The following is a 26,649-nucleotide window of genomic DNA, read 5'->3' on the forward strand; positions in this document are numbered from 1 at the left end:
GCTTACCTGAGGTCATGCAGCTGATTAGGGACAGAGCCCGGATCTGAGCTGCGGAGTCTGGCTTTAGAGCCCACGCTACCACCTTGCCCCACCCAGCATTGTTCTCGCTCAGAAAGGCTTTGGGAGGCTAGAAGGAATGTTCAGGTCTGGGAAGCTCTCAGCTTTGTCTTCCAGAGGCAGAGCTGATAAATCATGACCCACAAGTCAGTCATGGTGACTTCTCTTCTGATCATGCCCTCACAGCAGCCCTGAGAGTTTGCTTTATCCCTGCTTTTCAGATGAGGATGCTGAGGACCTGAGAGGGGAAGTGACTTGCTTAAGGTCACTGAGTGGGAAGAGGTGAAGCAGGGCCTTTAGTCTGCGACCCCTGACTCCACACCTGGTGTTTGCTGAGACCCCAGGCTGCTTCCCAGGTCCTCTGGGACAGCCCCTGCCTTCCACCAGGTGAGGTGATGACCCATCCAGGACTGCCAAGATGAGGGAGCAGGGAGGGGTGGCCATGAGGGTGGGGAGTGGGAGGACCTGAGAATGGGGAAGTGGGAGGCAAAAGGGTGTGGCAGAGCCATGGGCATCACTGGGATGGCTCTGAAATCTCTTTCATTCAACTATTTATTGAGCACCTACTGTGTGCTACACGGTGCGAGGTACTGGGAGCAGAGCAGTGAACTAGACAGACTAAAGTCCATGACAATAATAATAATATAATCACACAAATACAAATTAAGTGATTGCTGGGCCACATGTTACCAAGGAGAGGCACGAAAGTCACGTTAACTTAGACCAGTGAAAGAATTTGAGGAACGTTTCCTAGGGAAGTGACTTATGAACTAAGAACTGAGGGAGGCATGAGTTACCCTGGTGAAATGGTCAGAGAAGAGCAGTTAGGCAGAGGGAACAGCATGTGCAAAGGCCCTGTGGCTGAGGTGAGCTCCCAGCCATCTCTCCTTCTTTCAGCTGCCTGAGTTGACTGCAACTTTTAGCACCTTTCCCCCTGGATCAGACAATTTCAGTCAGTCATGTATTCACTCGACAAACCCTCAATGAGCCCTCTCCTATGTGCTGAGTGCCTGGGGCATAGACATGACTCAGAGACTGTCCCTGCCCACGAGGGACAGAAACAGTGACTCGGGAGAATGTGGAAGAGCTTAGGGCTTCTGATGACAAGGTTTCTTCTGTGCTTGATCCTGTACCAAGGAAGCCCTTTCTGGATGACATCATCATTCCCATTTCACAGATGAAGAAATGGGGGCTCTGAAAGGCTGACTTACCTCAAGAGGCTGGTACCCCTCGTGGGCCTCAGATTCCCCATCTGTAGAATGGGTTAGGGTGGAGGCTGTCTAAGGGGCCCAGACAGCCCTGCCTGCTCCCAGGGTCCCTCCTTCACTCCAGGGTCCTCTCTCTTCTCCAGCCAGGACCATGGGCAGCAACAAGAGCAAGCCCAAGGATGCCAGCCAGCGGCGCCGCAGCCTGGAGCCTGCTGAGAACGCCCACGGTGGCGGCGGCGGGGGTGCCTTCCCCACCTCACAGACGCCCAGCAAGCCGGCCTCCGCTGACGGCCACCGTGGCCCCAACACGGCCTTCTCCCCTGCCACCGCCGAGCCCAAGCTGTTTGGAGGCTTCAACTCCTCGGACACAGTCACCTCCCCGCAGAGGGCGGGGCCGCTGGCTGGTCAGTGGACCTGGGGGCATATGTACCTGGATGCTTCTGCCCTTCCTGCCCGGGCCAGGCTGCTCTGCCAGGGGGGCTATGTGTCCTGGGGCAGCGACACCTCCTCTCTGGGCTGCTGTTTCTTTTGCTCACGAAAGGGGAAGTGTCTATGGGTTACTTGGCCTTGGGGACTCCTGGGAGTTTCCTGGAGGCTGTGGGTAGGAAGTGTGGTGCACAATCCATCAGACGCAGAGCATAAAGGGGTCTAAAGATATAGGACTGTAGGGCGGAACTAAGGACCAGAGAGCCCTTTGCCCTGGCCAGCCCAGAGATGGGTCGGGATAGGTGGCTAGCGGGTGGTCAAGGGGCCAGGAGGGTGGGGAGGAAAAATCAAAGCTCCTCTTCAGAGGCCCGCCTCATGCTGAGATGCACCCCTGCGCCCTCTGCTGGCACTTTGGGGTATAACAGCCAAGACAGGGATGCTTAGAGACAGATGTGGTCCTGAGAGACATGTGGCACTTGCAGCACTTGTACTCTCACCCAACACACTCAGACGGAGCCATACACTCATGGTTACACACACCAAGTCAGCAGCTCATTCAGAGAAACCATTTAAAGGCATGTACATGTGCTAAGCTGGAGACTCCATCATAGACACGCATGCCTCACGCATAGAACACACATGGATTGCACTCCCTAGGCACAGACACACCCCCAATGCAGATGTACACAAATATACACACACATACATACAAATACCTCCTGCTCTCAGACGAAGACACACACGTGTGGTCAAAGCCCTTCAAAGACACACACAGGACACAGACACATACTGAAGAAACGAATTTGCAGCTACCCACAGACCCATGGAGGCACAAGTGCACACACATGCAGTGAGAACACAAAAGCACGCAGAGACACATGGACACTCGTGGACTCCTCAGGCACAGACACAGTCCAAGTGAGACAAACAGAGCCACATGCGCACCCATTCATGTGTCCAAGAAATATCTGTGGCACCTCTACTGCGTGCTAGGATTCTTCTGGTCTGGGGACCTGCAGTGTGTAATGCAGACATAATCCCCATAGGGGAGAGAAACAAAGCAAGATGTGTAAACGGTGCGGCATGTTAGAAGGTGGGAACTGGTGAGAAGGACAGAAGGGGCAGGGAGGGCGTTTTGGAGGATGGAGGGATAGAGGTTGTAATTAAAATGGGGGGCAGAGAGGGCCTCTTTGAGGGGACAGTTACCTGCCACCAAGCTCTCCCCAGACACATAGAAGAACCCGGAGAGAGAAGCAGAGCAACCTCGCCTGGTGCAGTTTCCTTCATTCACTGGTTCATTCATCCCACAGTTGTTTCTTGAGCACCTACTATGTGTCAGGCTCTGGGAACAAAACAGAGATGCCTGTTAGTAGGGGCTGCTGGTTCTATGGAGAAGATAGACACCAAACAAATGCCTAGCATCACCCAGAGCCCAGTGGGACACAGACGGGAAGAGATGCGTGCCTTCTGCACGCCCTCACAGGGGTGCCCAGGTACATGGACACAGCTCTGAATGTGACCGTGACTCTGGGCTGGGCTCTGATGGCCTGTGGGAGACCAGCCTCCACGCCCCCGGGGTACAGGGCCCTTTTGTGCACACCTCTCCCTGTCCATGGCCCCTGCCGTTCTCATATGCCCAACCCTCTCTGCAGGCGGAGTGACCACCTTTGTGGCCCTCTACGACTATGAGTCCCGGACAGAGACTGATCTATCCTTCAAGAAAGGGGAGCGGCTGCAGATTGTCAACAACACGTGAGTGCCTCCCTTCCCCGTCGTCGTTGGACATCCCATCCCTTGGGCCCGGCTTTGGGCCAGAACCACTTCTGAGCATCCCAGGCTCAGAGGGCAGCATGTTGGGCAGCAGGCAGAGCTGAGCGCCGGGGCTGTGGAGGCCCCGGAAACCATCCTGGGGCCTGTGGGAGTGATAATGAGGCAAGTGGTGGTGGTTGGGGCTCCAGGAAGGCCCCTGGGACAGAGATCTGGGTTCAGTAACTTGTCAACAGGGCACAGTACCCCAGAACCCCAGATCCCAGACTCTGCAGGGGGGCATGTGGTCATGGCAGAACTGGGCCCAGGACCCACGACTACAAAAAGCAGGGCTTAACACTGGAGGCCATGCCCACAGAGGTGCCCCCATTAGTGACCTAGGGCTGGAGGGCCCGGGGCAGCCGGATGAGTCAGCGTGCCCCACTGTAGGGGGAGGAGCCCGCCTTGGGAGGGGTGGGGAACCCATATTGGGCACACAGTGGGAGAAGGTCAGGACTGGGCATGTGGATGAGATGATAGTATAGGGCGTGGAGGGCAGGACTCCCTGGTGGATGTCTGGTTTACCTCCAGGGACTCCTCCTTGGGGTAGGCTATCCTAGAGCCAAGCTGGCCTATGGGGGCCCATGCCAGACGCTGGGGCCTCTGTGGGCAGGGGAGCAGGGAGCAGGGAGGAAACAACCAGTGAGGGGTGGATGGGGCTCCACCCATGGGGTGGGGTCCTCCTCCTCCTGTCCCCTCCTCTTCTTTCCCTGCCTAGAGTGCAGTGGGAGTGAGGTGCTATACCTGTCATGGGGGTGCCGTGCAGCCTTAGGGCCATATGCCCAGGGAGGGGCGGTGGAGGCCTTCAGGGTGGGCTTGGGATGGGTTTGCTCATGCAGGACTGCTGACAGGGCAGGCAGAGACTGCACCTGCTGCATTGCTGCCCTTGGCAGCGCTTGCTGTCCCCCTCCCCCTGCAGCCTGGGACCTCCCCCACCCCATTCCTGGCCCGCACTTGCTTCCCCCAGCCCTCTCAGCTTCTCCCTCTCTCTGCTTTTTTCTCGCTGGCCCTTAGGAGGAAGGTGGATGTCAGGTGTGTACATACTTCATGGGCGGGCTGGGTGGGGTGCTTTGCTGGTGGGGGTGGGGCTGCTGTCTGCATGTGGCTGTGTCCCTGCCTGTGGTCTCTGGCCCCCTTGGCTGCCCGCTTCCAGCTCCCCAGCTTGTGTCCTCACCCCCAGCCAGTTTGGCCAGGTCCCGACCTCAACCTCAGGCTGAGAATGGGGAGAGTCCTCCCATCACCTGTCACTCTCCACCACCCCTCCTCCCACCCACCCTCCCAACTCACCCACTCCTCATTCTGATCCCTCAGCCCGCACTGAGTTCCAGCTGCATGCGCGGCTCAGGGCTGGGCCACTGAGGCCTGGGTGGAGAAGGCCTTGTCCAGGCCTTCCTGGAGCAGAGGGTAGCCGGGAGCCAGCCCCAGTCCAGGCAGAGTGGCGGGCAGAGGATGGGTCAGCCTGGGCGTTTGGGCTTCCGCTCTGTGTCCCCCTCTGGCGGTGACCCCAGGGTCTGGGAGCTTCCAGGTCTTTGGAGGAAGAACAGTGAAGTCGAGTGGCAAGTGGAGGTGGCGGAAGGCAGTCCCTCACGGAGGGGCAGCTGTGGGAGGTGCCGCGCTGGAGGGAGCTGTTCCAGAGGACAGGGTAGAATTGACCCCTGAGAGTCCCCGAAGGCCTGGCTAAGGAGGTTGGATATCTCCACCCTCTTCGAGTGTGTCTTGCTTGTCCATGCCTCCCCGCCCTGGTGCATGCTGTTCCTTCTGCCTGAAATGCCCTTTGTCCCATCTCTGCCTGGCAAACTCCTATTCATCCCTCAAGATCCAGCTGAAGACTGCCTTCTCTGAGGGGCGAGAGGGAAAAGAGGTGCCAGGTGCCGGGCCAGGCAGTTTAGACCCACATCCTCAAATTTGCTCTGCTGCAGTCCCGCCAGGGCTGTAGTGATGCGGGGAGGGGATGTCTCCATTTTGCAAACGAGGAAACTGAGGCTCAGAGATGTGAAGGCCCTTGCCCACAGTCACACAGCTACCAAATAGCAAAGCCGGGGTTGGAGCCTGGGCAGCGGCTCTCTCCCTGACTCAAGCGTCTCTCCCTGGGGGAGGGCCTTTCCCAACTTTCCACCCCTTGTGTGTCCAGTTCCTAGTGTCACCCCAGTTCTCTCGGTTCCAGCTGTTTGGGTCTGCCTCCCCCCAAGCTGGGAGCACCTTGAGGGCTGCTCGGGTCCGCCATGTTTCTGGGTCCCCCATCACCTGTTGCTCAGCACCCTGGGGGTACCCCTCCGGGCAGGTGAACCAGATGGATGAACAGTAATGAAACAGCACCGTTTCTGTGCTGAGCACTTTGAGCTGCATTGTTTTATTTATACATCACCGCAGTCCTGGCAAGTGGAAACTCATATTTGCTCCATTTTACAGATGAGGAAACTGAGGCCCAGAGAGGTGAAATGACTTGCTCGAGGTCACACAGCTAGCGGTGGCAGAGCTGGGAGGGTAGGCGTGACCCAGGGCCCTTGCTGGGGTGGTGCAGAGGAGCCAGGAGGAGGGAAAGGAGGTGCAGGGGGGATTTAAGGGTTAGAGGCTTTGAAGAACTGGGGGCATCTCAACCAGTAACAGTGGGAAGGGCTTCTCGGGCTGGGGTCATAGCTTGAGCAAAGGTGTGGCGGGAGGAGAGGCTCTGGAAACGGATTCTGCATGTTTCACCCAGAGAGCAGCCCTCGCTCCTTCTTTGTCCACCTCTTCCCTTCCTTTTTCCTGCCTTCTGGGAAGGTTTGTGGGGGAGGGTGTTTGGCCAGCCCTGAGGCTGTCAGGAGGGCTGGCAGTGTTGGAGACCCGTCCATGGGAAGCCCTCGGTGGCACTAAGGTGCCCCGATTGGAGGGTGGGGGTGAATCGAGAGTCCCCCCGCATGCACAATGCTCAGCTGCTCCTTCGCCTGGGAAGTCTGGTGGTGGCAGAGTTCAGGGCTGGCATTAGAGGAAGAGGAGAGATAAAGGGATCCGAGTTGGGGGCTTATCGGAAGGTGGAGTGTTCAGGTCTCATACTCCACCCAGGGACCACCCTACATGTCCTTCCATTGTTATTGCTTAGGGTGCATTATTGTTTAATCTCCCTGCCCCCTGCCCGCTGCCCCCTGCCCTAAACCCCCACCTCCTCTTATGAGTGAGGAACTTTCTGAATATAACCTGAGGCTGGGCTGCGGGGGGCGATGGAGAGCTTAAGGAGGAGCACATTTGTGGCTGGGGCTTTGCAGCAGGTCTGGAGCTCCTGTTCCCCAGATCTTCATGCCCTATGCCCTGAGCCCGAGAATCCTGGGCGCTCTGTGGCCCTGGATCTGAGGAAGCCACTGGGGTCTCAGGTCTGACTGTCGCAAGCCCAGCCCTGGTGTCTGAGTCTCCAGGAGTCAGGGCCCTGTGGGTTGCTCCCTGAACTGCCCCTTTCTCCCACCCACATTCTAGCAGCTTCTTTGGGGGAGAACTAACCTTGGACACCTTGCCCTGGGTGCTCCCCACCGTGGGGCAAGGGACACCTTCCCGTCCTCCTTACTCGACCTGCCCTGGCCTCACCCTGCCCTCTCCCATGGGCCATGCCCAGGCCTCAGGACACTTGCCTGCGAGGGCCATGCCCCGCTGCCCAAGCTTGCCTCTTTGACCAGTATGTGAGCACCCAAACGGGCATAACTTAGGTTCCAAAGCTGCCACAATCCTGACCCACATACCAACCCGGGCAGCACAAAGATTAGGGCCCCAAAAGAGGGTCCTGAGGCTCAGAATGGTGTGGTCAGTAGCCCGAGGTCACACAGCTGGTGAACAGCTGTTGGAATATAAAAGGGTAGCTCAGGGCAGCTCATTGCTTTCTCTTCTGGCCACAGGTGGGAAGGTGAGGGATCAGGCGGGGACCGTCTTTTTATTTTTAATCATTATTGTTGAAAGTATTACATAGGTCCTCCTCTTTCCCCCATAAACCTCTTCCAGCCGCTGCCATCCTCCCCTGCACCCAGGCCCTCACCACCCCATCGTCTGTGTCCACGGGGAATGTCTTAATCCCTTCCCTCTTCCCCTTTTTCCTACCCACCGGATAAGGACTAGGCCCCAAGGAAGGTGCCGGATTCGGCGAATCTGCTCAACCTGACAGATTAATTCTCCATTGCTTCTGAGGCTGGGCTTGCACTGGTGTCCCTGTGGCGCTGGACTGGCTTGGGAAGCTCTGGGGCATCTCCTGTGGGAGCAGCCTCAGGCCCTTGGCACCCGGTGGCAGGTTTGAGTCTCCCAGGCCAGTGGTTGCCGGCCGGTGGTCTGCGGACCGCTGGTGGTCCGTGAGTTCCGAAAGGTCGGCGACCGCTGTCCCAGACTATAGACTTGGGAAGATGGGGCTTGATGGCTCCCTTTCACAGGTGGGTAAACTGAGACGCAGAAGATACAGAATTAGCTTACTGAAGCTGAAACTGGCTTGGTGCTGATTGATTTACATACTTTGCAGCAAGGATGATTCTGTGAAGAAGGAAATAAAAAGTATTATTTATAGTATCTTCTTTATAGGTGAGGAAACTAAGACCCAGAGAGCGCAGGGTACTTGCCCAAGGTCACACAGCAAATCCTTATTGGAGATGGACTGAGCTGCTTTGGCTTTAGTTTTAAAAAAAACATTTTGAGAGTGGGGAGAGGGGCACCATTGAGATATGAATTCCATTTTTTTTTTTTAGCCAGATTGAGATATTAACCATTCATGCACATTGAGCACCCCTCGGAGGGATTCATGAGTATCCCCATCCTACAGATGAGGAAACTGAGGCAGGGCCAAGGTCACACAGCCTGTGGCTAACTTTGGTGCTCAAGCTCCCTGACGCCTCTCAAGCTGGGGCCAGGCTCAAGTCGGACCCTTTAGTGAGATTGCAAACAACCACCCTCCCTGCCCTTGTGAACTAAAACTCAGAAACTGGCCTAGGAGCCCAAACTCACATATGGACTGATGTCAGGGAGATAGAGGCTCTGCTGGCCAAAGTCTGGATGATGTCAGCAGAACTGAACCCTCATTGCTTCTGGGGTCTCTATGTGGCTGGCCTCTGGGCACATGTTCCTCCGACCTTCCCTTCTGCGTTGGTGGCGGGTCAGCTTTCAGACCCTGGTTTGTCAATCTGCCTCGTCTTGTAGCCTGTGACCTAGACCTCAGCCCAGTCCGCGCCCTCCAGTCCTGCTGCTCCTGTTTCATCCTCCCCTGGCTTCCCCGAGGGCCTCTGGGCCTCTGAGGGCCTGGGGAGACTGCAGGTGCCGGAGGCCTGCTGTGTCTGGCCGCGGGCACTCAGGGGCCCTGGTCCTCCCTCTTGCTCTGATTTGCGACATGGCTTTGGGCACATCACTGCCCCTCTCTGTGCCTTACGTTCCCCATTGGTGAAAGGCAGCTTTGGACTGGAAGATCTCCGCTGTTCCCTGTGACTTGAGTCCTGGCTTTGTAGCTTTGGGCAAGTCTCAGCCCCTCTCTGTGCCTCAAGTTCCCCAACTCTACAAAGGAAGTGCTGGGTTGCTCCAGCCTGGGTGCTGCGTGTCCTAATCTGGGGGCTGAGGCCTGCCTTCCTCCCGCTCAGGGTGGCCTTGAGGGTCAAATGGGACAGACAAGTGTAGCCACCCCTGAGTGGGTGCACATCAGGAGGTGGATGGAGGCCCTGGGAATCCAAAGGCTTCTTTCCTTGAAGAGGGCCTTGCCCCTTTACTCTGGGGCCCTCCTTCTTCTGCAGAAACTCCCACATGAACTGTGTCCCTGCCTGAGTGCGTGTCAGCGATGGCACAGCCAAGTCAGCCTGCACAGCCCGTATCATGCTGCTCTCACCTGCGTCCAGCCAGAAGGGACTCTACCCCTCTGGTTCAGCGCCCCCTCCCATGGCTAAGCCCTGGTCTGACTGCTCACCTATACTTTCCCAGTTCCTTGGAGAGCGTCCCTACCCGGTACTCTCCTGGCCTCAACTTCTCCATCTTCAAAATGGGCTGAAGAATGTGGGTCAGGGGAAGCTCAGAAAAACCAGGATCCAGGGATTCAGGTTCAAGTCCAGACTGTGTGACTGTTGGCAAGGGTCTTTCTCCCTCTGGGCCCTGGCGATGGGGAGGGGAGTGCATCCCAGGAGCTGTATATCTTCTCAGGGTCGTGAGGCTCAGAGGCGTCCTGGGATGGAGACGCTCAGCAAGCTGTCAAGCCCCCGTAGGGAGAATGCCTTCTTATCGGCAGCTGGAGCCTGGGCCTGGCTGTGTCACCTTGAGCAGAGGCCTTTGCTTCTCTGCCCTCAGTCTTCCCGTCCGCCCAGCGGGAATGGGCGGGAGCTGGACCCCGTTTCCCAGGCAGCCCTTCCCACCACCCCCCACATTCCTCATGGACATCTCCCTAGCCTCTCTGGTTGCTTTGGATGCGAGGCCTCTGTGGCTGCCCCCTTGTCGCCCATCCCCAGCACCGCCTGGCTGTCCTGCTCTTTCCCTCGCTCTTTCTGCCTCTCCCTCTTACCACCCCCATCTCTGCCTCTTCTTTCCTGTTGGGCTCTCGCTTTCTCCTCTCTCCTCTGTGTCTCTGGACCCCCGCTCCAGCCAGACCTGGTTCACATTCAGATGGCTGCAAAGGTACTTCGCCCCCTCCCTCCTCCCACCCAGGCCCAGGGGACCCAGCCCTGTGGGGAGCTCCTCCTGCCCCACCCCCTCTCCTCTTGCTCCTTGTGGGCCATGAATATAGAAGTGCCCTGGGCATTGGGGCTCTGCCACCTTAGCCCCCTCTGACATGACTCGCTGTGTGATTTTGGGCAAGTCCCAGCCCCCTCTCGCCTCAGTTTCCCCCTGATGGGCAGGCTGCAAGAGGAGGCCTGTAGTTTTCAGTCAAGGAGCCCTTTAGGTGTGACCTGTGATTTGTGACAAAGGCAGGCATTGCTCTAGTTTTCAGGGTTGGCACTTGGATTGTCATCAGTCCCCAAAAGGGCCACCCCCTGCCTCCACCCAGGTCTCACCAGCTCCCAGGATTGGGCTTCTCAGGGCTTGGGGAGACTTTGAAGGTCTGATTTGACATCTGTCTCCGACAGGAACTTGCTGTTGTAACTTGCTTGCTCCCCAAAGACAAGGAGCTCCTCTCTCACTCCCAGGCAGCTCTTGGCATCTTGAACAGCTTGGTCTGACTGAAGGGAAGCAAGAGTCCTTCCCATTCCAGGACTCTGCCCTGTGAATTCAGGCTTCAGGCTGACCACGGTCAGTCCTGCCATAGTCCTGGACAAAGCCTGTCTGAGTCAGCTTTGGCCGAGGCATGTGAGCCAGCGTGGCGGGCAGGCTGCGAGGGGCCTGGTCCCACCGTTCCCTGTGCTCCACTGGCCTCTAGGGCTCCCAGCACAGCACCCCTGAAAACTGCAGGCAGACCCACCACTGATGATTCCCTTCTCCTTTGTTCCCTCCTGCTCCCACCCTCAGAGAGGGAGACTGGTGGCTGGCCCACTCGCTCAGCACGGGACAGACGGGCTACATCCCCAGCAACTACGTGGCGCCCTCCGACTCCATCCAGGCTGAGGAGTGAGTATGAGCTCTGGCCTCCTGCTTGCTCACCGTCGCGTCTCTCCTGGGCTGGGAGGTCTGGCTGCCTAGGGCCCAGCCACATCCCAGGCCAGAGGCACTATGGATGGGCAGAAGCCTGGATCACCAGTATTATCCTCCTCCCTCCTGCCCCAGGTGGTACTTTGGCAAGATCACAAGACGGGAGTCAGAGCGGTTACTGCTCAATGCAGAGAACCCGAGAGGGACCTTCCTAGTGCGAGAAAGCGAGACCACGAAAGGTAGGAGCCAGTGGGAACTGAATCTTCTGGTGGGTTGTTTGAGCGGGGTGTTGCAGAATGAATAGGAGTTTGGTGTATGCCGTGAAGTGGGAAGAGCCCTCAGGGTGGAGGAAATGACAAGATCAAAGGCAGAGCGGTACATTGAGGAACACTGAGTTGTCTTGGGCGGCCAGAGGGGCAGTAAAAGAGGACACTTAGCCTCTCCAGCCTCAGTGTCCTGAGATGAGGAATGGATACAGATTGTCAGGAGGACTAGGGTCACACAGTGAAAGGCTTGTTCCCAGGGTGGGTGTTGCTACAATGGGTCCCTCTCCTGCCCCTTCTTCAGGGGCCTCTGGGGCTGGACTGGGTCCTGGGACCCGGCTTTACCCTTCCCCCATCAGTCCTGGCCCCTGTTCCTCTGTCCCTTCCCCCCAGCAAGAGAATGCATATGCATCACCGCTTTCTCTCCAGCCCCTCTGCAAGTGGGTTGCAGGCACCCCATCACCATGGCAACGAAGCTGGGCCACTTCCTGTGGGCCTGGGACACAGCAGGAGTTGGGAAAGCAGATCATCCATGTCACGCATGTGCACGGTTCTGTGGCCATGCACGCCATGTGTGGGTCTAGGCATGTGTGTGCACATGGGGGTGGAATTGTGTGTGTATTGTTGCATGGGAGTGAATTGTGGGTTTGTCTTCATGCCTGTGGGCCTGGGGAGTGTGTACCTTGTGAGCAGGCAGCCCCCGGCACAGGCACACCTGTGTGTGCGCATGGTCAGGGGCCGGCTTCAGGTGCAGGCCTGAGGCTTCCATGTGCACAGGGCCCGGGTCATCTGCAGTAAGTCTTGGCTGCCCCATGCAGGCGTTAGAGACCCAGGTACAGTTCAAGTCGGCTCGGTGCCTGACTTGCTGTGTGAGCTGAAGCCTAGCTGCTTCCCTCTCTGGGCCTCATTTTCCCTTCTTTACACAGATTTTAGCCTCTAGCTGAGGACTGTCCAGAGGGTTTGTGGCCCATGGAGGCTGGGCTTCTAGCAAAGTGCCTGTACGCTGCCTCCCAAGAAGGGCTTTCTGTGGCCACTAGAGCTTCTGCACCCACTGCCCCACCTCTGGGCTCAGCCTTGGTCCCTGTTGCCACCTTGTTCCCTTGAGGCCACTGTCTCTTGGGCTCAGGTTAACAGAGGTTCCTAGGCAGGCCTGCTGGGCAGGAGGGAGCTATTCTACCCAAAGCTGTTCCAGACTCAAGGAAAGCAGGGAGGGGGCCATTGTGGCTGGCACAGCTGAGCCTTAGCAGCCTTCAGGTCATGCCCAGCACATGGGTTCCTGCTTGTCTGCCTCAGCTTCAGCCAGTCACCGGCTCCTGCCTGAGCCTGGAGTCTTCATGAAGTGATGGGGCACAGAGAATGCTGCCAAGGCAGACCCAGAGAGGGGCAGCAGTTAATCGGGGTACACACAGCCACGTGGGGCCACTTCTATGCTCCCATCAAGCATTTATTGAACACCTCTTATATGTAGTCTTATTGAATCTTCCCAGCAGCCCTGGGGGTAGCCCCATTGTGCAGAGGAGGAAACTGAGGCAGGGAGAGGGCAAGCGACTTTTTCAGGTCACACAGTTCGGACACTCACTCAGGCTTCAGAAGCCTTGCATGTCAAGGGTGCATGGCAAAGCTTTCCAGCCAGGTGCCGCCTTGCTGACTTGGCCCTGTCTCAGTGGCTGCCCCAGAGCTGGGTTGAACCAGACCCTGGCTCTGCCTGGGCTGGGGCTGCCGACCTGGCATCCCTCTCCCCTCCTGTGTTGGACAGGCACAGAACTGTGCGTAGTGCTGTGGCCTGTGGGGTGGCAGGCCTGGTGATCACGGCTCCTCGCTGGCCCTTCCCTGCAGGTGCCTACTGCCTCTCAGTGTCCGACTTCGACAACGCCAAGGGCCTCAACGTGAAGCACTACAAGATCCGCAAGCTGGACAGCGGCGGCTTCTACATCACCTCTCGCACCCAGTTCAACAGTCTGCAGCAGCTCGTAGCCTACTACTCCAGTGAGTGCCACCCCCAGCCCGGCGTGCAGGCCTCCAGGGGGTGGGCAGCTGGGCCAGCGGAGAGCCTGGCTGGGGCTAGGCCCTCTAAGGGCCTCAGCTGCAGACCCTGAGAGGGGGCTTTGGGGCCAACAAGGGCTGGGGCTTCTGTAATGCTGAGACTCTGTGGCTCCTGCCTTCCTCCCCCTTCTTTCCCCTGCCCCTTCTTCCTTCCCCGCCTCCCTCCCCATCTTTTCCCTCTTCTTTCCTCCCTGCGCTCTCTTCCTTATCTCCTCTCCCCTCTCTCCCCCCACACCCCTCCCTCCTTTTTCTCCTCCTCTGCAGCTGGCTGGTGAAGAGGGGGCTGCCTGGAGGAGTGAGCAGGGAAGGGAGGGGCACAGGCGGTGTCGTTGTCTCTGCAGCCCTAGCACCGGTCTGAACTGGTTACTGGAAGAGGAGGAAGGGGCTGCCACATTGATTGCTGCTGAGAGAGGGAGGGCGTAGGGGGAGCGAGAGTTCGTGGTGCTCACAGGCACAGCCCCTGTGTATACAGAGCAGCTGTTGCACCTGGATGTTGAGGCTGTCGGGTGGACTGAAGAGTCACGGGCCTGTGTGCACCCTGTGGCGGGCCTGTGGGAGCCTGTGAGCTTGTGGTGTGCAGCTCTGGCCTCCGTGTGCCGGTGTGGCCTATCCTGAGGGTGCCTGCTACTTTCCAGCCCACACGTCCTCCTCCTCCTCCTCTGTCAACCCGCCTCCTGACTCCTCTAGGATCTGCCCCTTCTGTCAGTCCCGCGGCCACCACTACTGTTCATTCTGAATCCTGTTCCCCCAAATCAGAACCCTCCAGGGGTGCTCTTGCAATCTTAGGATAAGGACCCCAGTGTGGTCTCTGAGGCCTTGAGTAGCCTGAACCTGGGGCTGCCCTTCCTCCATTCACTTCCCCGCAGCCCCCAAGCCTCCTTTCAGCTCCTCCACCCCAGCGGCTGTCCTCCCTAAGGGCCTTTACACAGGCACAAGGCACTGTGCCTTCTGCTTAGAGTGCTCTTCCCTGGTTAACCACTCACCCTCCTGCAGACTCAAGCCCAAGTGCCGCTTCCTCTCGGAAGCCTTCCAGGACTCTATCCACTCCACCTGCTGTTGCATGCACATCACACATGTGGTTCTGGGAGTTTATTAAGGAAAGTTGGGCTCCCCCTGGACTGTGAGCTCCCAGAGGCCAAGGTTCCACTGGACGTGTCCTCCAGTGAGTCCCTGGTATCCACCTGGCTGGCCACGCCTTAAAGTGTGATTAATGAATGGATGGATGACTCGGAGCAGATGCTTGGGGCAGTGTGAGCCTGTGTGGGGTGAGGGTGTATACACACAGGTGTGGATGCTTGGCCTCAAGGGCATCCTGTGTGTCCCCGAAGCCTGTGTGCATACAGCGTGCAGGTCTGTACACATGGTGGGAAAGGGAGGCCCCAGGGCGGACACCAGGCCTGAACTCCATCTTCCCTGTCTCCGTCTTCAGAACATGCTGATGGCCTGTGCCACCGACTCACCACTGTGTGCCCCACGTCCAAGCCACAGACTCAGGGCCTGGCCAAGGACGCTTGGGAGATCCCCCGGGAGTCACTGCGGCTGGAGGTCAAGCTGGGCCAGGGCTGCTTTGGAGAGGTGTGGATGGGTGAGTCCTTGCCCTACCCCTCCAAGGAGAACACAGTCGCCTTGGGGGACTTTGGTGTCCCCACCTGAGAGCCAGGCAGATGTCCATCTGTCTGGCAGCTCAAAACCCACTTAACCCCTCCCCTTTACCTCCTAGAGTCTCACTTGCCTCTGTTGAACAGTGGGCCCTGTTTTAATACGAAGCTCCCCCAGTGGTGGCTGGCACCAAGAAGGGAAGTAGCCTCTTCATGCCTTTGCAGAGGGGCTGGGCATTGGGCCAGGCGGCTTCACTCTGAGCCTCAATCTTCCCAACTGTAAAACGGGGCTGGTGATGATAGGACCCACCGTGGGGCTGTGTGAGCGCGCATCCACAGGTTGGCCCTCAGCCCTGGGGAGAGGAGCCTTGGCGCAGAGGGAGTGCTGGGAAGCACAGGCCTGGCATGTTCTGGGCCTGTTGGCAGTCTCCTGTCTCACCCTGGAGAAACTGCAAAGCCGTCCTTGAGAACAAACACTCTGCGGCCCTGACAGAACTCAGGTCCCCTCCCACGGCCTGGTTTCTGCTGACACAGAGGGATCGTGGAAGTTGGGGGGAGGTAGGCATGACCCTTGTACGCCTGTGGCTTCAGCGGAGGACACAGTGGCCCATCGTCAAGGTGTTCCCCTGAGCCACTCTGTTCACTTGGCATTGCTGTCTCCATTTTTCTCCCTTCAGGGGGAGAGATGATGGAGAGGAGCAGAGAAGGTTCCTGGGTGGGAGGCACTGCAGGGACAAAGGCCTGGAGGCTGGAGCTCAGGCCAAGTCAGCAAAAGAGAGGTGCTGGCTTTGAGCTAGAGAGAGGGGAGAGAATAAGAAGCCAGCTCCTATGCACATGTGCAAAATGAGGATGTGAGCGAACGCTGGATAAGTCCACGCATCCGCTGTTCTGGTGGCTGCAAGACTCATACCTGGGCTGGTTGTGCAGTAATCATGGGGGAAGTTCTTACTTCTTCCCTGTTGCTCCCAGCCCCAGCCCCGGCCCCATTCACTTGCTAGCACCTGAGGCACCTTCTTTGTGCTGCTGAGAAGGAACATGATCACCCAGGAATGAGTAGTTGCTTTGGAACTGTGGTCTCCCATCTCAGATGAATGTGCTGCCGTTTGGGACATTCCTAATAACCAGAGTCCTAACAACAGCTAGTATTTCATGTACCTCCATGGATGACTCAGGGAGCAGATGCATGGGGCAGTGTGAGCCTGTGTGGGGTGAGGGTGTATACACAAATTTAGTCTCTGTAATCGTCCTGGGAGGAGCATTTGTTCTTGTGCCCATTTTACAGGTGGGAGCTCTGAGGCTCAGAATGGCCAGGGAGGCCAGAGCTGAAATTAGTACCTGGGAAGATCCTGGGTCTCTATGGGTGAGAATGGGGGGCCTCCACTGAGGCAGCCTGCATCCCTCCCCACACAGGGACCTGGAACGGCACCACCAGGGTGGCCATCAAAACCCTGAAGCCAGGCACGATGTCTCCAGAGGCCTTCCTGCAGGAGGCCCAGGTCATGAAGAAACTGAGGCACGAGAAGCTGGTGCAGCTGTACGCCGTGGTGTCCGAGGAGCCCATCTACATCGTCACGGAGTACATGAGCAAGGGTGAGGCCTGGTGACTGGCACCGAGATGTGGGCAGCCCCTGGCCAGGTTATCTCTGAATGAGGGTGCTCACCGAACCTCAGGTGGGGAGTGCTTTACTGCCCCCCAGATCTAGAGTGTACCTCTTTAAAGGTGGAATGGAATAGAGCACAACTTCTCATGTTGATGGAAAGTTAAAACAAAGATTGCCTTTCTCGTCTCATTTTGTTTAACAATCTCCCACAGTGCATCTGGTCCACCTCAGTTTGCTGGTTTTCTAAAGCCATTTGCCATTTTGGGGCAGAAAGAGATCTTCCCCTAACCATCCAAACTCAGCCACATTAAGTCCCTGGCTTTATCTTTACTGAATTTTAAAATTAATGAATGAATTTTTAAAATTCTACTTTTTACAGGCATAATTTACATATTATAAAGTTTACCCAGTATAGGTTATAAAATACATCCAGCTCAATGAGTCCCAATGGGTGGATGCGCTCTGCATCCCTTACCACATCTGGAGAGGGAAGATCTGTCACTCCCGACAGCTCCCTTGCCCCGCCTCCAGCCCCAAACTCGGGCAACCACATGCCTCCTGTCATCCTGGCTTTGTTTCTTCTAGGCTTCATTCATGTAATCTTTCACATCCGAGGGTCTTCCTTCTCGTGTGTTATCCGCACTTTGTTCCTTTTTTACTGCTGAGTAGGATTCCATCCATGGATGGACCATAGTTTCTATTTACCTGGAGGTGAACATGGGGGTTGTTTCTCATCCTGCTTGCCTTTGAATGACAAACGTTGAGTGAGACTTTATCAGAGATGGGTTTACATAAAACCTGCAGTGCTGCTTAAAGCGTGGCCAGCCCTTCCCATTTGGACAGGACCTGGGAATCACTGCTTCCTGGCTCAGGGAGGGCAGGGCAGGGCAGGGGCTAGAGCTGCCTTCTCTCTGCCCAGGGAGTTTGCTGGACTTTCTCAAGGGGGAGACGGGCAAGTATCTGCGGCTGCCTCAGCTGGTGGACATGGCTGCTCAGGTGAGTCAGCCCCTCTTGCACCCTTGGCTTCACACGCTCAGGCCCACCTGGCGCAGCCAGCTCTAGCCTCCGGGCAGCTTGCTTTGGCTGCCTTCACGCTCGCTGGTCTCACCTCGTGTGTTCCTGGGAGCACTGACAGTGCTGCAGGGTGGCTCTGGGCAGAGGAGAGAGTCCTCACTGTGCAGCGAGCCCCTGGCTTGCTGTGGGGCGTGGGGCTCAGTGCTCTCCGTAAAGGCAATTCACTCGCGTAACGAACGTGCATTCACAAACATGCACTTGTTTGCTGGACAGCCTTTCCCACTTAATCCTTATCACAACCAGGGGCGGCGGGGGTGGCTGTTTACTCCATTTGATGGATAAGAAAACGGAGGCTTGGAAAGGGGTCTCGGGACTGCAGGCCGGAGCTGACACTGCTCTGTGTCTCTGGGGCATCTGGGGCCTCTTTTATGGTCACCCACCTCCCTGGGTGCCTCTTGTCTTGTGCTGCCCCTTTGCCCTTTGCCCTCGGTCCCGCGTTCCCTCCTGCTGAGTGCTGGTCCTGCTTTTTGTGCGACAGCGTTTATTATGACCTACTTCACTTGCCCGAAGAAGGGTGGGCAGGGTGTTTGGTTGGCTCTCTATCCTCGGGATGACCCCAGCCCTGGGCACATGCCTGTGACCTGGGAAGGCCTTGGGGTGGCCCCTGAGCCAGGCTCCTGGGTTTTGCCTGCAGATCGCCTCAGGCATGGCGTACGTGGAGCGGATGAACTATGTCCACCGGGATCTCCGTGCTGCCAACATCCTGGTTGGAGAGAATCTCGTGTGCAAAGTGGCCGACTTTGGCCTGGCTCGGCTCATCGAAGACAACGAGTACACAGCCCGGCAAGGTGGGCAGGGTCTGGGGGGGCACCAGGTGCCTTGGGAAGTCCTGCCCCTTCTCTGAGCCTCAGTTTCCTCATCTGTCATGTGGGGATGGGAATGATGCCTATATGACCTTTCTTGCTCCTGCAGGTGCCAAATTCCCCATTAAGTGGACGGCTCCAGAAGCTGCCCTCTACGGCCGGTTCACCATCAAGTCAGACGTGTGGTCCTTTGGGATCCTGCTGACAGAACTCACGACAAAGGGCCGGGTGCCCTACCCTGGTAAGAGGGCTCCCACAGCCCGTCTTTAGTCCCTGAACCCCTCTGCCCTGGTGACCTTGGACAAGCCAGACCCCCTCCCAGGCCTCAGGTTTCCCATCTGTAGAAGAAAGAAGTTGAACATCTGATCTTAGGCTCTCTCTCCGGTCAGGGCTTCCAGCCTTGGGGAGGGGCTTATGCTTACACCTACCCAGTTCTGGCGGGAAGCCCTCTCTGATAACCCCATCAGCTTCCCCCCACCCCACTGTCCTCCCAGAGCCGCCTCACTCCTCCCTCTGCCCACAGGGATGGTAAACCGTGAGGTGCTGGACCAGGTGGAGCGAGGCTACCGGATGCCCTGCCCACCTGAGTGCCCTGAGTCCCTGCACGACCTCATGTGCCAGTGCTGGCGGAAGGAGCCCGAGGAGCGGCCCACCTTCGAGTACCTGCAGGCCTTCCTGGAGGACTATTTCACGTCCACTGAGCCCCAGTACCAGCCTGGAGAGAACCTCTAGGGGCAGCTACGGGGCCAGACTGGCTGCTCGGCGTGCATCGGGCTGGGTGGTCCCCCGTGCGGGGTCCTGCCTCGCTCTTCCTGCCGCTGCTGCTCCTCTGTGGGGCGGAGTTGTCAGTGATTAGGCCTCTCCCTCTTTTGTGGCACGGAAGGGCTTGGGGCCTGGAGCAGCCCTGAGGGCGGGGTCCAAGGCTGGCACAGTGACTGTGCCTGGCTCCTGCTCCCGCCACACACCTCCTTGTACACCTCCTGGAGCTCCGTGAATTGCAGCAGGAGGACGTGGGGAAAAGGGCTGGAGCGGAGGGCTCCCTTTCCCAGCCTCAGCCTCCTCTACACATTGGCTCCTTCCCTCTTCCACGCCATGCAGGGCTGTCTCCAGAGCTGGCCAAAGAGCCTTTCCAAAGAAAAGTGATAGGCCCTTGGCCGTCAGCCTGCCTGATACCCTGCCCCTTGCCGTCCATTTCTGAAACACCTGTTCGTGGAGGCTGCTGGGTCCAGACCCCTCTGCCGTGGCTCCCAGGCAGAGCAGCCTGACGCCTAGACTGATTGATGATGGTGGGTGGGGTGGGCTCCCCGCAAACCCTGCCCTTCTTAGACCCGAGGGTCCCTTAGAGATCATCAATTCCTTGTCCCTTACTACCCATGGGGAGACAGCCCAGAGAGAGGCTGTGACTCACCCAAGTCCACAGAGCAGCTCAGAGTTGAGGTGGGATCAGAACCCGGTGCTCCCTCTGTCTTCCTCAGGAACCAAGATTGTCCTCAGCGGCATCATGGACAGACTGTGGCAGCCCCAGGGACAAGGGGCCTGAGGGTGGGTTAGAGACAGCAGAGAGTTCTGCTGCTATTTCCCTCTCAGCAGGGCTGTTGTGGGGGGAGAGAGTGGAGGTGGGTGTGGGGCTGAGCTGGGAATGAAGGGTGAAAGTGCAGGTGTAGGGAGGCAGACTTCAGTCAGAATGTGGGTGGATTTTGACCTTCAGGCTTAGCCAGTCATGAAAGGGAGTGAGCTCTCAGGCTCTGGGGGCAATCAAGCAGAAATAGAAGATCCAAGTGGTTGGGAAACTTGCCCTGGCCTTAGGAGGGGGCCCCAGGTTTTCTGCCCAGTTTGTCCTGTGTCATTTCAATGCCTGGCCCCTGCTCTCCTCTCCACGTTGGCACCCTAAACTCATGAGTAGGGAAAGGAGTGCCTAGGCTGGGGTGGGAGAGGATGAGGGTTCCACTGTCAGGTATCAGGACTGGCTGTGAGACCTTGGGTGGACCTGACTTCTCTGGGCTGCAGCGTCTGCCTCCTTATGTGGCCATGGCCTCTGCAATTGCTCCCCTCCTGTCCTGTCCAGACCTGTGACCTGGCATCACACAGTGAGCACAGCCCGGGCATCAGGAGACTGTTTTGGCCCTCGCTCTACTGTTCAGTCTTAGGGTATGTGGTGGCTTCTCCCTGGCCTCAGCGTGCTCCTCCTAAAAGGGGAAGCTGACAGTTTGTGGGCATCTTGGTAAGGGCCTCTGTGTGTGTATGTGTGTGTGTGCACGTGTGTGTTCCTCCATGTGTGTCCATATTTAACATGTAAAAATGCCCCTTACTCTGTCGCCCAGACACATTGTACATTTCACCCACAGCCCCCCGCCCCTCATAGCAATAACATTCCTGCTGCCGGGGATTCTTGAGCCAGCCAGGCCCTGCCAGTGGGGAAGGAGGCCAAAGGGGTGCCTGCCTATGAAATTTCAACTTTTCCTTTCATCCATGTTTATTACCCAAGTCTTCTCCTGTCTGTCCCAGTCCCAAATCTGGACTCACCTACACGAATGTGCTCTCAAATCCCCTTCTAACTGCCCAAGACCCTTTGTATAAGGTGTCCTAATACTGTCATTTTTTTAAAAGAAAACAGTGTTTTGTAGATTTCAGATGACTATGCAGAGGCCTAGCAGACCCCCAGTTCTGGGCAGGGCCTGGGGGTCCCACATTCCACGGCCCAGGCTCGGGGGGTGGGGGAATCCAGAATTGGTTGTAAATACTTTGTATATTGTCTGATTAAACACAAACAGACCTCAGAGTTCAGCTAGTGGTTTATTGAGCCTCTGCTGTGTGCCGGAGGGTGAGGGGTGGGAGTGAGGCCAGACTGTGGTCAGAGGGCCTTCGTGCGGGCGCTGGGCCTGGGCATGACATGATCAGATTGGAGTCAACCGTTACCATGGAATGTGACCATGTATGCACACCTGGACCTGCCTCTGTGGAGTGAGCACATTTGGCAGAAGCCTTGCTTGTGTGGGAGCTGCACAGATGAAACCCAAGACTCCCAAAGTCTCTGCAGTTCAGAACTCTGATGCCGGGTGGATGGTGGTGGCCGACACTCTGGGGCTGGGTGGACTGTCAGGCCCGCATGGAGTGTGGATGTGCTCCTGGGGAGATGTGGCTGTGCGGGTGCTATTTGCGTTTCCCGGAGTGTGGGGCTGGGTGGGTGGTGGGGCTGCATCGAAGTCCTGGGCACTGAAGAAAAATTTCGAAGACTCTTCTCTCCTCCCTTCTCTCCCGCCACCAATGGACACAACCTGGGAAGTTCATTTGCAGCAGTCTACGAAGAAATTTATTTTACATCAGATCATGCACATATCCACGAGTCACCTTTGGTTGTAATAACACTTTAATTAAATGGGGATATTTGTTCAGTATAATTTTCACAAGCCAGAGAGATCCCATGGGTGTGCTCATGACTTGGGAGCATAAATAAGAATTCCCAAGGAGCGTGGCCGTGAATGAGGAATTCCCAAGGAGCATGGCCGTGAGTGAGGAATTCCCGAGGAGCGTGGCCGTGAGTGTGGAATTCCCGAGGAGCGTGGCCGTGAGTGAGGAATTCCCGAGGAGCGTGGCCGTGAGTGAGGAATTCCCGAGGAGCGTGGCCGTGAGTGAGGAATTCCCGAGGAGCGTGGCCGTGAGTGAGGAATTCCCGAGGAGCGTGGCCGTGAGTGTGGAATTCCCGAGGAGCGTGGCCGTGAGTGAGGAATTCCCGAGGAGCGTGGCCATGAGTGAGGAATTCCCAAGGAGCGTGGCCGTGAGAGAGGAATTCCCGAGGAGGGTGGCCGTGAGTGAGGAATTCCCGAGGAGCGTGGCTGTGAGAGGAATTCCCGAGGAGGGTGGCCGTGAGTGAGGAATTCCCGAGGAGCGTGGCTGTGAGTGGGGAATTCCCGAGGACCGTGGCTGTGAGAGGAATTCCCGGGGAGCGTGGCTGTGAGAGAGGAATTCCCGAGGAGCGTGGCTGTGAGTGTGGAATTCCCGAGGAGCGTGGCTGTGAGTGTGGAATTCCTGGGGAGTGTGGCTGTGAGAGGAATTCCCGGGGAGTGTGGCTGTGAGAGAGGAATTCCCGAGGAGCGTGGCTGTGAGTGTGGAATTCCCGAGGAGTGTGGCTGTGAGAGAGGAATTCCCGAGGAGCGTGGCTGTGAGTGTGGAATTCCTGGGGAGTGTGGCTGTGAGAGAGGAATTCCCGAGGAGCGTGGCTGTGAGAGAGGAATTCCCGAGGAGCGTGGCTGTGAGTGTGGAATTCCTGGGGAGTGTGGCTGTGAGAGAGGAATTCCCGAGGAGCGTGGCTGTGAGTGTGGAATTCCCGAGGAGCGTGGCTGTGAGAGAGGAATTCCCGAGGAGCGTGGCCGTGAGAGAGGAATTCCCGAGGAGCGTGGCCGTGAGAGAGGAATTCCCGAGGAGCGTGGCCGTGAGAGAGGAATTCCCGAGGAGCGTGGCCGTGAGAGAGGAATTCCCGAGGAGCGTGGCTGTGAGAGAGGAATTCCCGAGGAGCGTGGCTGTGAGAGAGGAATTCCCGAGGAGCGTGGCTGTGACTGTGGAACGGGTCTTCTGTTTGTTCCTGGGGCGGTGTGTCCTAGGACGTGTGTGCCTTTGTGTCCATGGGTGTATGTGTGGGGAGCTGTTTGCCCATGGCTCTGTGTGTCTATATACACATGTGTCCAGGTAATGTGCTAGCTGTGGGCTCCTGGGGTGTGTGTACCTGGGAATTAATGGGATATGAAGTGAGTAGGTCTGTTTTTTTCCAGCTGCGTGTGCACAGATTTGTGTGTATTGCACGGACATAATCCCAGTCCTTCCAGCTTGAACCTGTGGGCTCCTGGGCTGCGGGCACCAATGTGTGCAACCGCTTCTGTGGACGAGCATGGAGTGGAGTGGGTCGGTGCAGATCCCTGTGGGTTCAGCGCACACACCACGCGGGCCGCTCCCGGCAAGACCCATGTGTGCGCTGGGATGGAGGAACAGCAAGCAGGCGGGGGACACCCCGCCCCGTGGGGACAAAGGACTGCCTGCGCATTCCCCTGGCGCCCCCTCCGCACCTGACCCACTGCTCGGGGAAGAGGTCCCTCACCCCCTCTCCGCTGTCTCGCTGTTTCTCTGTGCGCCCTTTCTGTCTCCGTTGTCTCTGCCGCTACAGTTCCTCCTGTCCTGCTGGTCAGCGTGGCTCTGGCTCTCCTTGACGAGTCTTTCTTTCTTCCTATTCCCTCCCTTAACCGCCCTCTCTCCCCACTTCTGGGTCTTTCTCTGCATGCCTCTGTGCTTCTGATTTGCTGCCTTCGTTTTTATGTCTCCCTCTGTTTCTCACTGTGGTTAGTTTCTCTTTTTCTCTGTGCCTTGCTGTTTGTTCTCTACTCTCTCTCCCTCTCTTTCAGATTTTCTTTCTTATCGATATCTGGATGCCTCTGATTCTTCCCCAGGTCTTCACCTCCATGCCTTTGTTCAGGCTGTTTCCACTACTGGGAATGCCCTTTCTTTCCTCTCTGCAACTTGGCAAACTCCTATTCCTCCTTCAAGACACATCTGGGAGGGTTGAAGACAGACTGCCTCTGGGAGCTTTCCTGTCCCCCTCTGCCCTCGCCCCCCCAACTTGCAGGGTTGTCCAGAACAATAGCTCGAGGGAATTGGCGAGTCTCACTGATGCACCCAGATCTGGCCCACGGGAAGGGAGGCAGGAACTCTTCCTCTGTCTCGCCCACCGATGGCTTGGACTCCCTCTCTCTGGGCCTCTGTTCATTTGCTTTGCTCTACTCTCCGTGAGAGACAGAATGTGGAGAGGCAAGAGATGCCACTGCGCTGGGCCCCGTCTCAGGGCCCAGCCCACTCCTCCTTGTGCAACTCTGTCCAGTTTCCTACTTCAGAGGACTGGAGACCTGGACCCGCAAGTCCCCTCCACCTCTTCCTAATTTCAGTAGTTTTCTCTTATTCTGCATGCATTTTTTTTTCTGTTTGAGATAAATGTTTTCTTCCATGAATAAAAAAATATATAGCAGAGTAGGAAAGATACAGAAAAGCACAAAAAGGTCCTAATTTGTTTTCCCTACCCCAGCCCTCCCACCTGGAAACATGGTGCATGTTTCTGGGTGTGTGTTCATCTGGTCTTGTCACCTGTTCTCTGCCCATCACCTCTGCGCCTCCTTGTCTCTCTGACTCTGAATGTGCCTCTGTCTCTCCATCCTCTGGTCCATGTGTATTGGCTCTCTCTCTGGGCTGCTAGCCCATTCATTCTTTCATACATTTACATGCAAAACTCATATTGAAGATTTACCCTGGTCCCAGTCCTGCCATGGGCCCCCATGGATGTGTGAGGGCACGTTTGCCTGTACAGCTGTGTCAGGCCCTTGGTGCCAGGTCTGTCTGTCTTTCTCAGCTGCTCCCTGCCTCCCTTTCTCCACGGATTCCTTGCGATCCCTCCCACTGTTGCACTTCCAATGTGTGTGGTGTGTATAGTATGTGTTACATTGTGTGTGAGCAGCGTGTGTGGTGTGCACTGTGCTGTGTGTTGTGTGTCCGTGGGCTGTGTGTGCTGTGGCCGTGTGTGTGGACTGTGAGTGTCTCTGCTTCCCCTGCCTTTTAGGCTGCAAGCCCCTCTGCCGCCCATCTCTTCCTTCACACTCTGCTCCTTTCATTTCCTTCCTCTCTTCCTCATAAAATTCCACGCAGACCTTGTACTGGAGGTACATTTGAGCTCGCACACACACACGCACACACACACACACACAGTTCATCGTCTGCGTTTTCTTTCATCTGTCTTCTTTCCCATTTTTTTCTCTTGAAGCCTCCAAAAAGCTGTGGTTTTCAGAGAGAAAAACAGAAACAGACAAACACCAAGACAGAGAAGGAACAGCCACGGTTGGGGGGTGTGGGGCGGGGAAGGGGCCTGGAGACAGAGCTCCGTGCATCATTCTCCGTGCATCAGTCTGTCATCCATCCCTCCCTCGCTCTCCCCAGCCTTCCTCTCCCTGGGTCTTCCCATCTAGTGCCCAGATCTGTGCTTCCCTCAGACTGTGACCCATGGACCCCGGGCCACTGTCCCCTGCCAGGCTCTGTCTGTGCATTCACCTGTCTGTCTGTCTGCCTCGGCCTGGCCCCTCCTGTTGCCCCTTTGCTGTGGTCTCATTAAGTGTCCATCTCTTCCTTTGGCTACCCTGTCTCCAGGGTGGCGAGTGTGTGTGTCCATGTGGTTGTGGCTGGATCTCAGTGCCGGGGAGTCTGTCTTCCTCCACCTCCCACGTCCACCTCCCTGCAGATTTTATGAAACATCCTCCTTCTTTTCCTTCTTCTCGCCTCTCCTGCTGCCCTCTTGGTGTGCGTGCATTGGTGTGTGCGTATCTACCCATGAACCTCTCGAAAAGTTCATTTTTGTTTTGATTAAAAAAGTAGATTATTTTCGTGGCCCCCTAAAAGCATCATGAGCTGGCGATTTACTGAGCTCCTCCTCTGTGCCCGTCCTGGGCCAATGCTGTTCCTGGCGGGGCTGTGTGTCCTTTGTGCCTTCTGCTCTGCATTTTCATTCTGCTCCGTTCTGCCCCCTGCAGCTTACCCTTGGCTTCTGTGAGTGTATCAAAGCCAGATGACAGGTGCCAGGCCCTCCCCCCCCCCCTCTTTCTCTGTCCATCTCTCACCCTAGCAGGGTTGTTTCTTTCTCTGGGGTCCCCCATTCATTCATTCATTCATTCATTCATTCCCCCAACCAATACCTGATGCCTGTGGACCTGCCAGGGAACAGGGACCTGGCCCCCACCTGGCCTTAGGCCTCCGTGCCCCCGATCTGCAGGCTTGCTGCTTTCCAGTGGGGACTGTGCCCCTGCGGCCCCTGGTGTGGCTGGGGGGGGGGGGGGCGGAGGGGCATCGGCACTTCCATCAGCCCCTCAGCTCTTCAGACTCTTCTTGAAACACTCATTGTGGAGCAGCTGCTCCTGCCTGGCCGTGTGTGTGTGTGCATGTGTGTGTGTGTGTGCGTGTGCGTGTGTGTGTGTGTGTGTGTGTGTGTGTGTGTGTGTGTTCCCCCACCCCAGGCCTCCATCTTGATTATTCCAGATGTGCCTGCCCGTCTTTCCATCCCCCTCTGGGCCTCTGCCTTCCTCCCTCTGCCCCCTCTTTTACCCTCTGCGTTTTCGTCTGCGTTCATCCTTGATGCTCTCACATAGTGTGTAAGCATGCATCCACTCACTGGTCCATTTCTTCCTTTGATGGGTTTCCATGGAGCACCCACTGTC

The 26,649-nt window shown here is 57.0% G+C and overlaps 1 protein-coding gene across 1 annotated transcript; it reads left to right on the top strand.

The window, feature by feature from the left end:
- Positions 1 to 278: 278 nt before the first annotated feature.
- Positions 279 to 21,193, top strand: SRC (SRC proto-oncogene, non-receptor tyrosine kinase). The gene is made up of 12 exons (XM_081097455.1): positions 279 to 444; positions 1,409 to 1,669; positions 3,344 to 3,443; positions 10,914 to 11,012; positions 11,169 to 11,272; positions 13,133 to 13,282; positions 14,769 to 14,924; positions 16,348 to 16,527; positions 17,458 to 17,534; positions 18,247 to 18,400; positions 18,525 to 18,656; positions 18,939 to 21,193. The coding sequence occupies exons 2-12, from the start codon at positions 1,417 to 1,419 to the stop codon at positions 19,145 to 19,147; spliced, it is 1,614 nt and encodes a 537-aa protein (XP_080953581.1). The 5' UTR covers positions 279 to 444; positions 1,409 to 1,416; the 3' UTR covers positions 19,148 to 21,193.
- Positions 21,194 to 26,649: the final 5,456 nt, after the last annotated feature.

Source organism: Myotis nattereri (genome assembly GCF_964212035.1).
Source record: "Myotis nattereri genome assembly, chromosome: 8".
In the NCBI taxonomy this organism is placed as follows: Eukaryota; Metazoa; Chordata; class Mammalia; order Chiroptera; family Vespertilionidae; genus Myotis; species Myotis nattereri.

Coding starts and splice junctions, on each gene's coding strand:
- SRC (XM_081097455.1), top strand. CDS start 1,417: ATGGGCAGCAACAAGAGCAAGCCCAAGGATGCCAGCCAGCGGCGCCGC. Junction 16,528..17,457: donor CACGGAGTACATGAGCAAGG/GTGAGGCCTGGT, acceptor CTCTCTGCCCAG/GGAGTTTGCTGGACTTTCTC. Junction 18,401..18,524: donor CGAGTACACAGCCCGGCAAG/GTGGGCAGGGTC, acceptor TTGCTCCTGCAG/GTGCCAAATTCCCCATTAAG.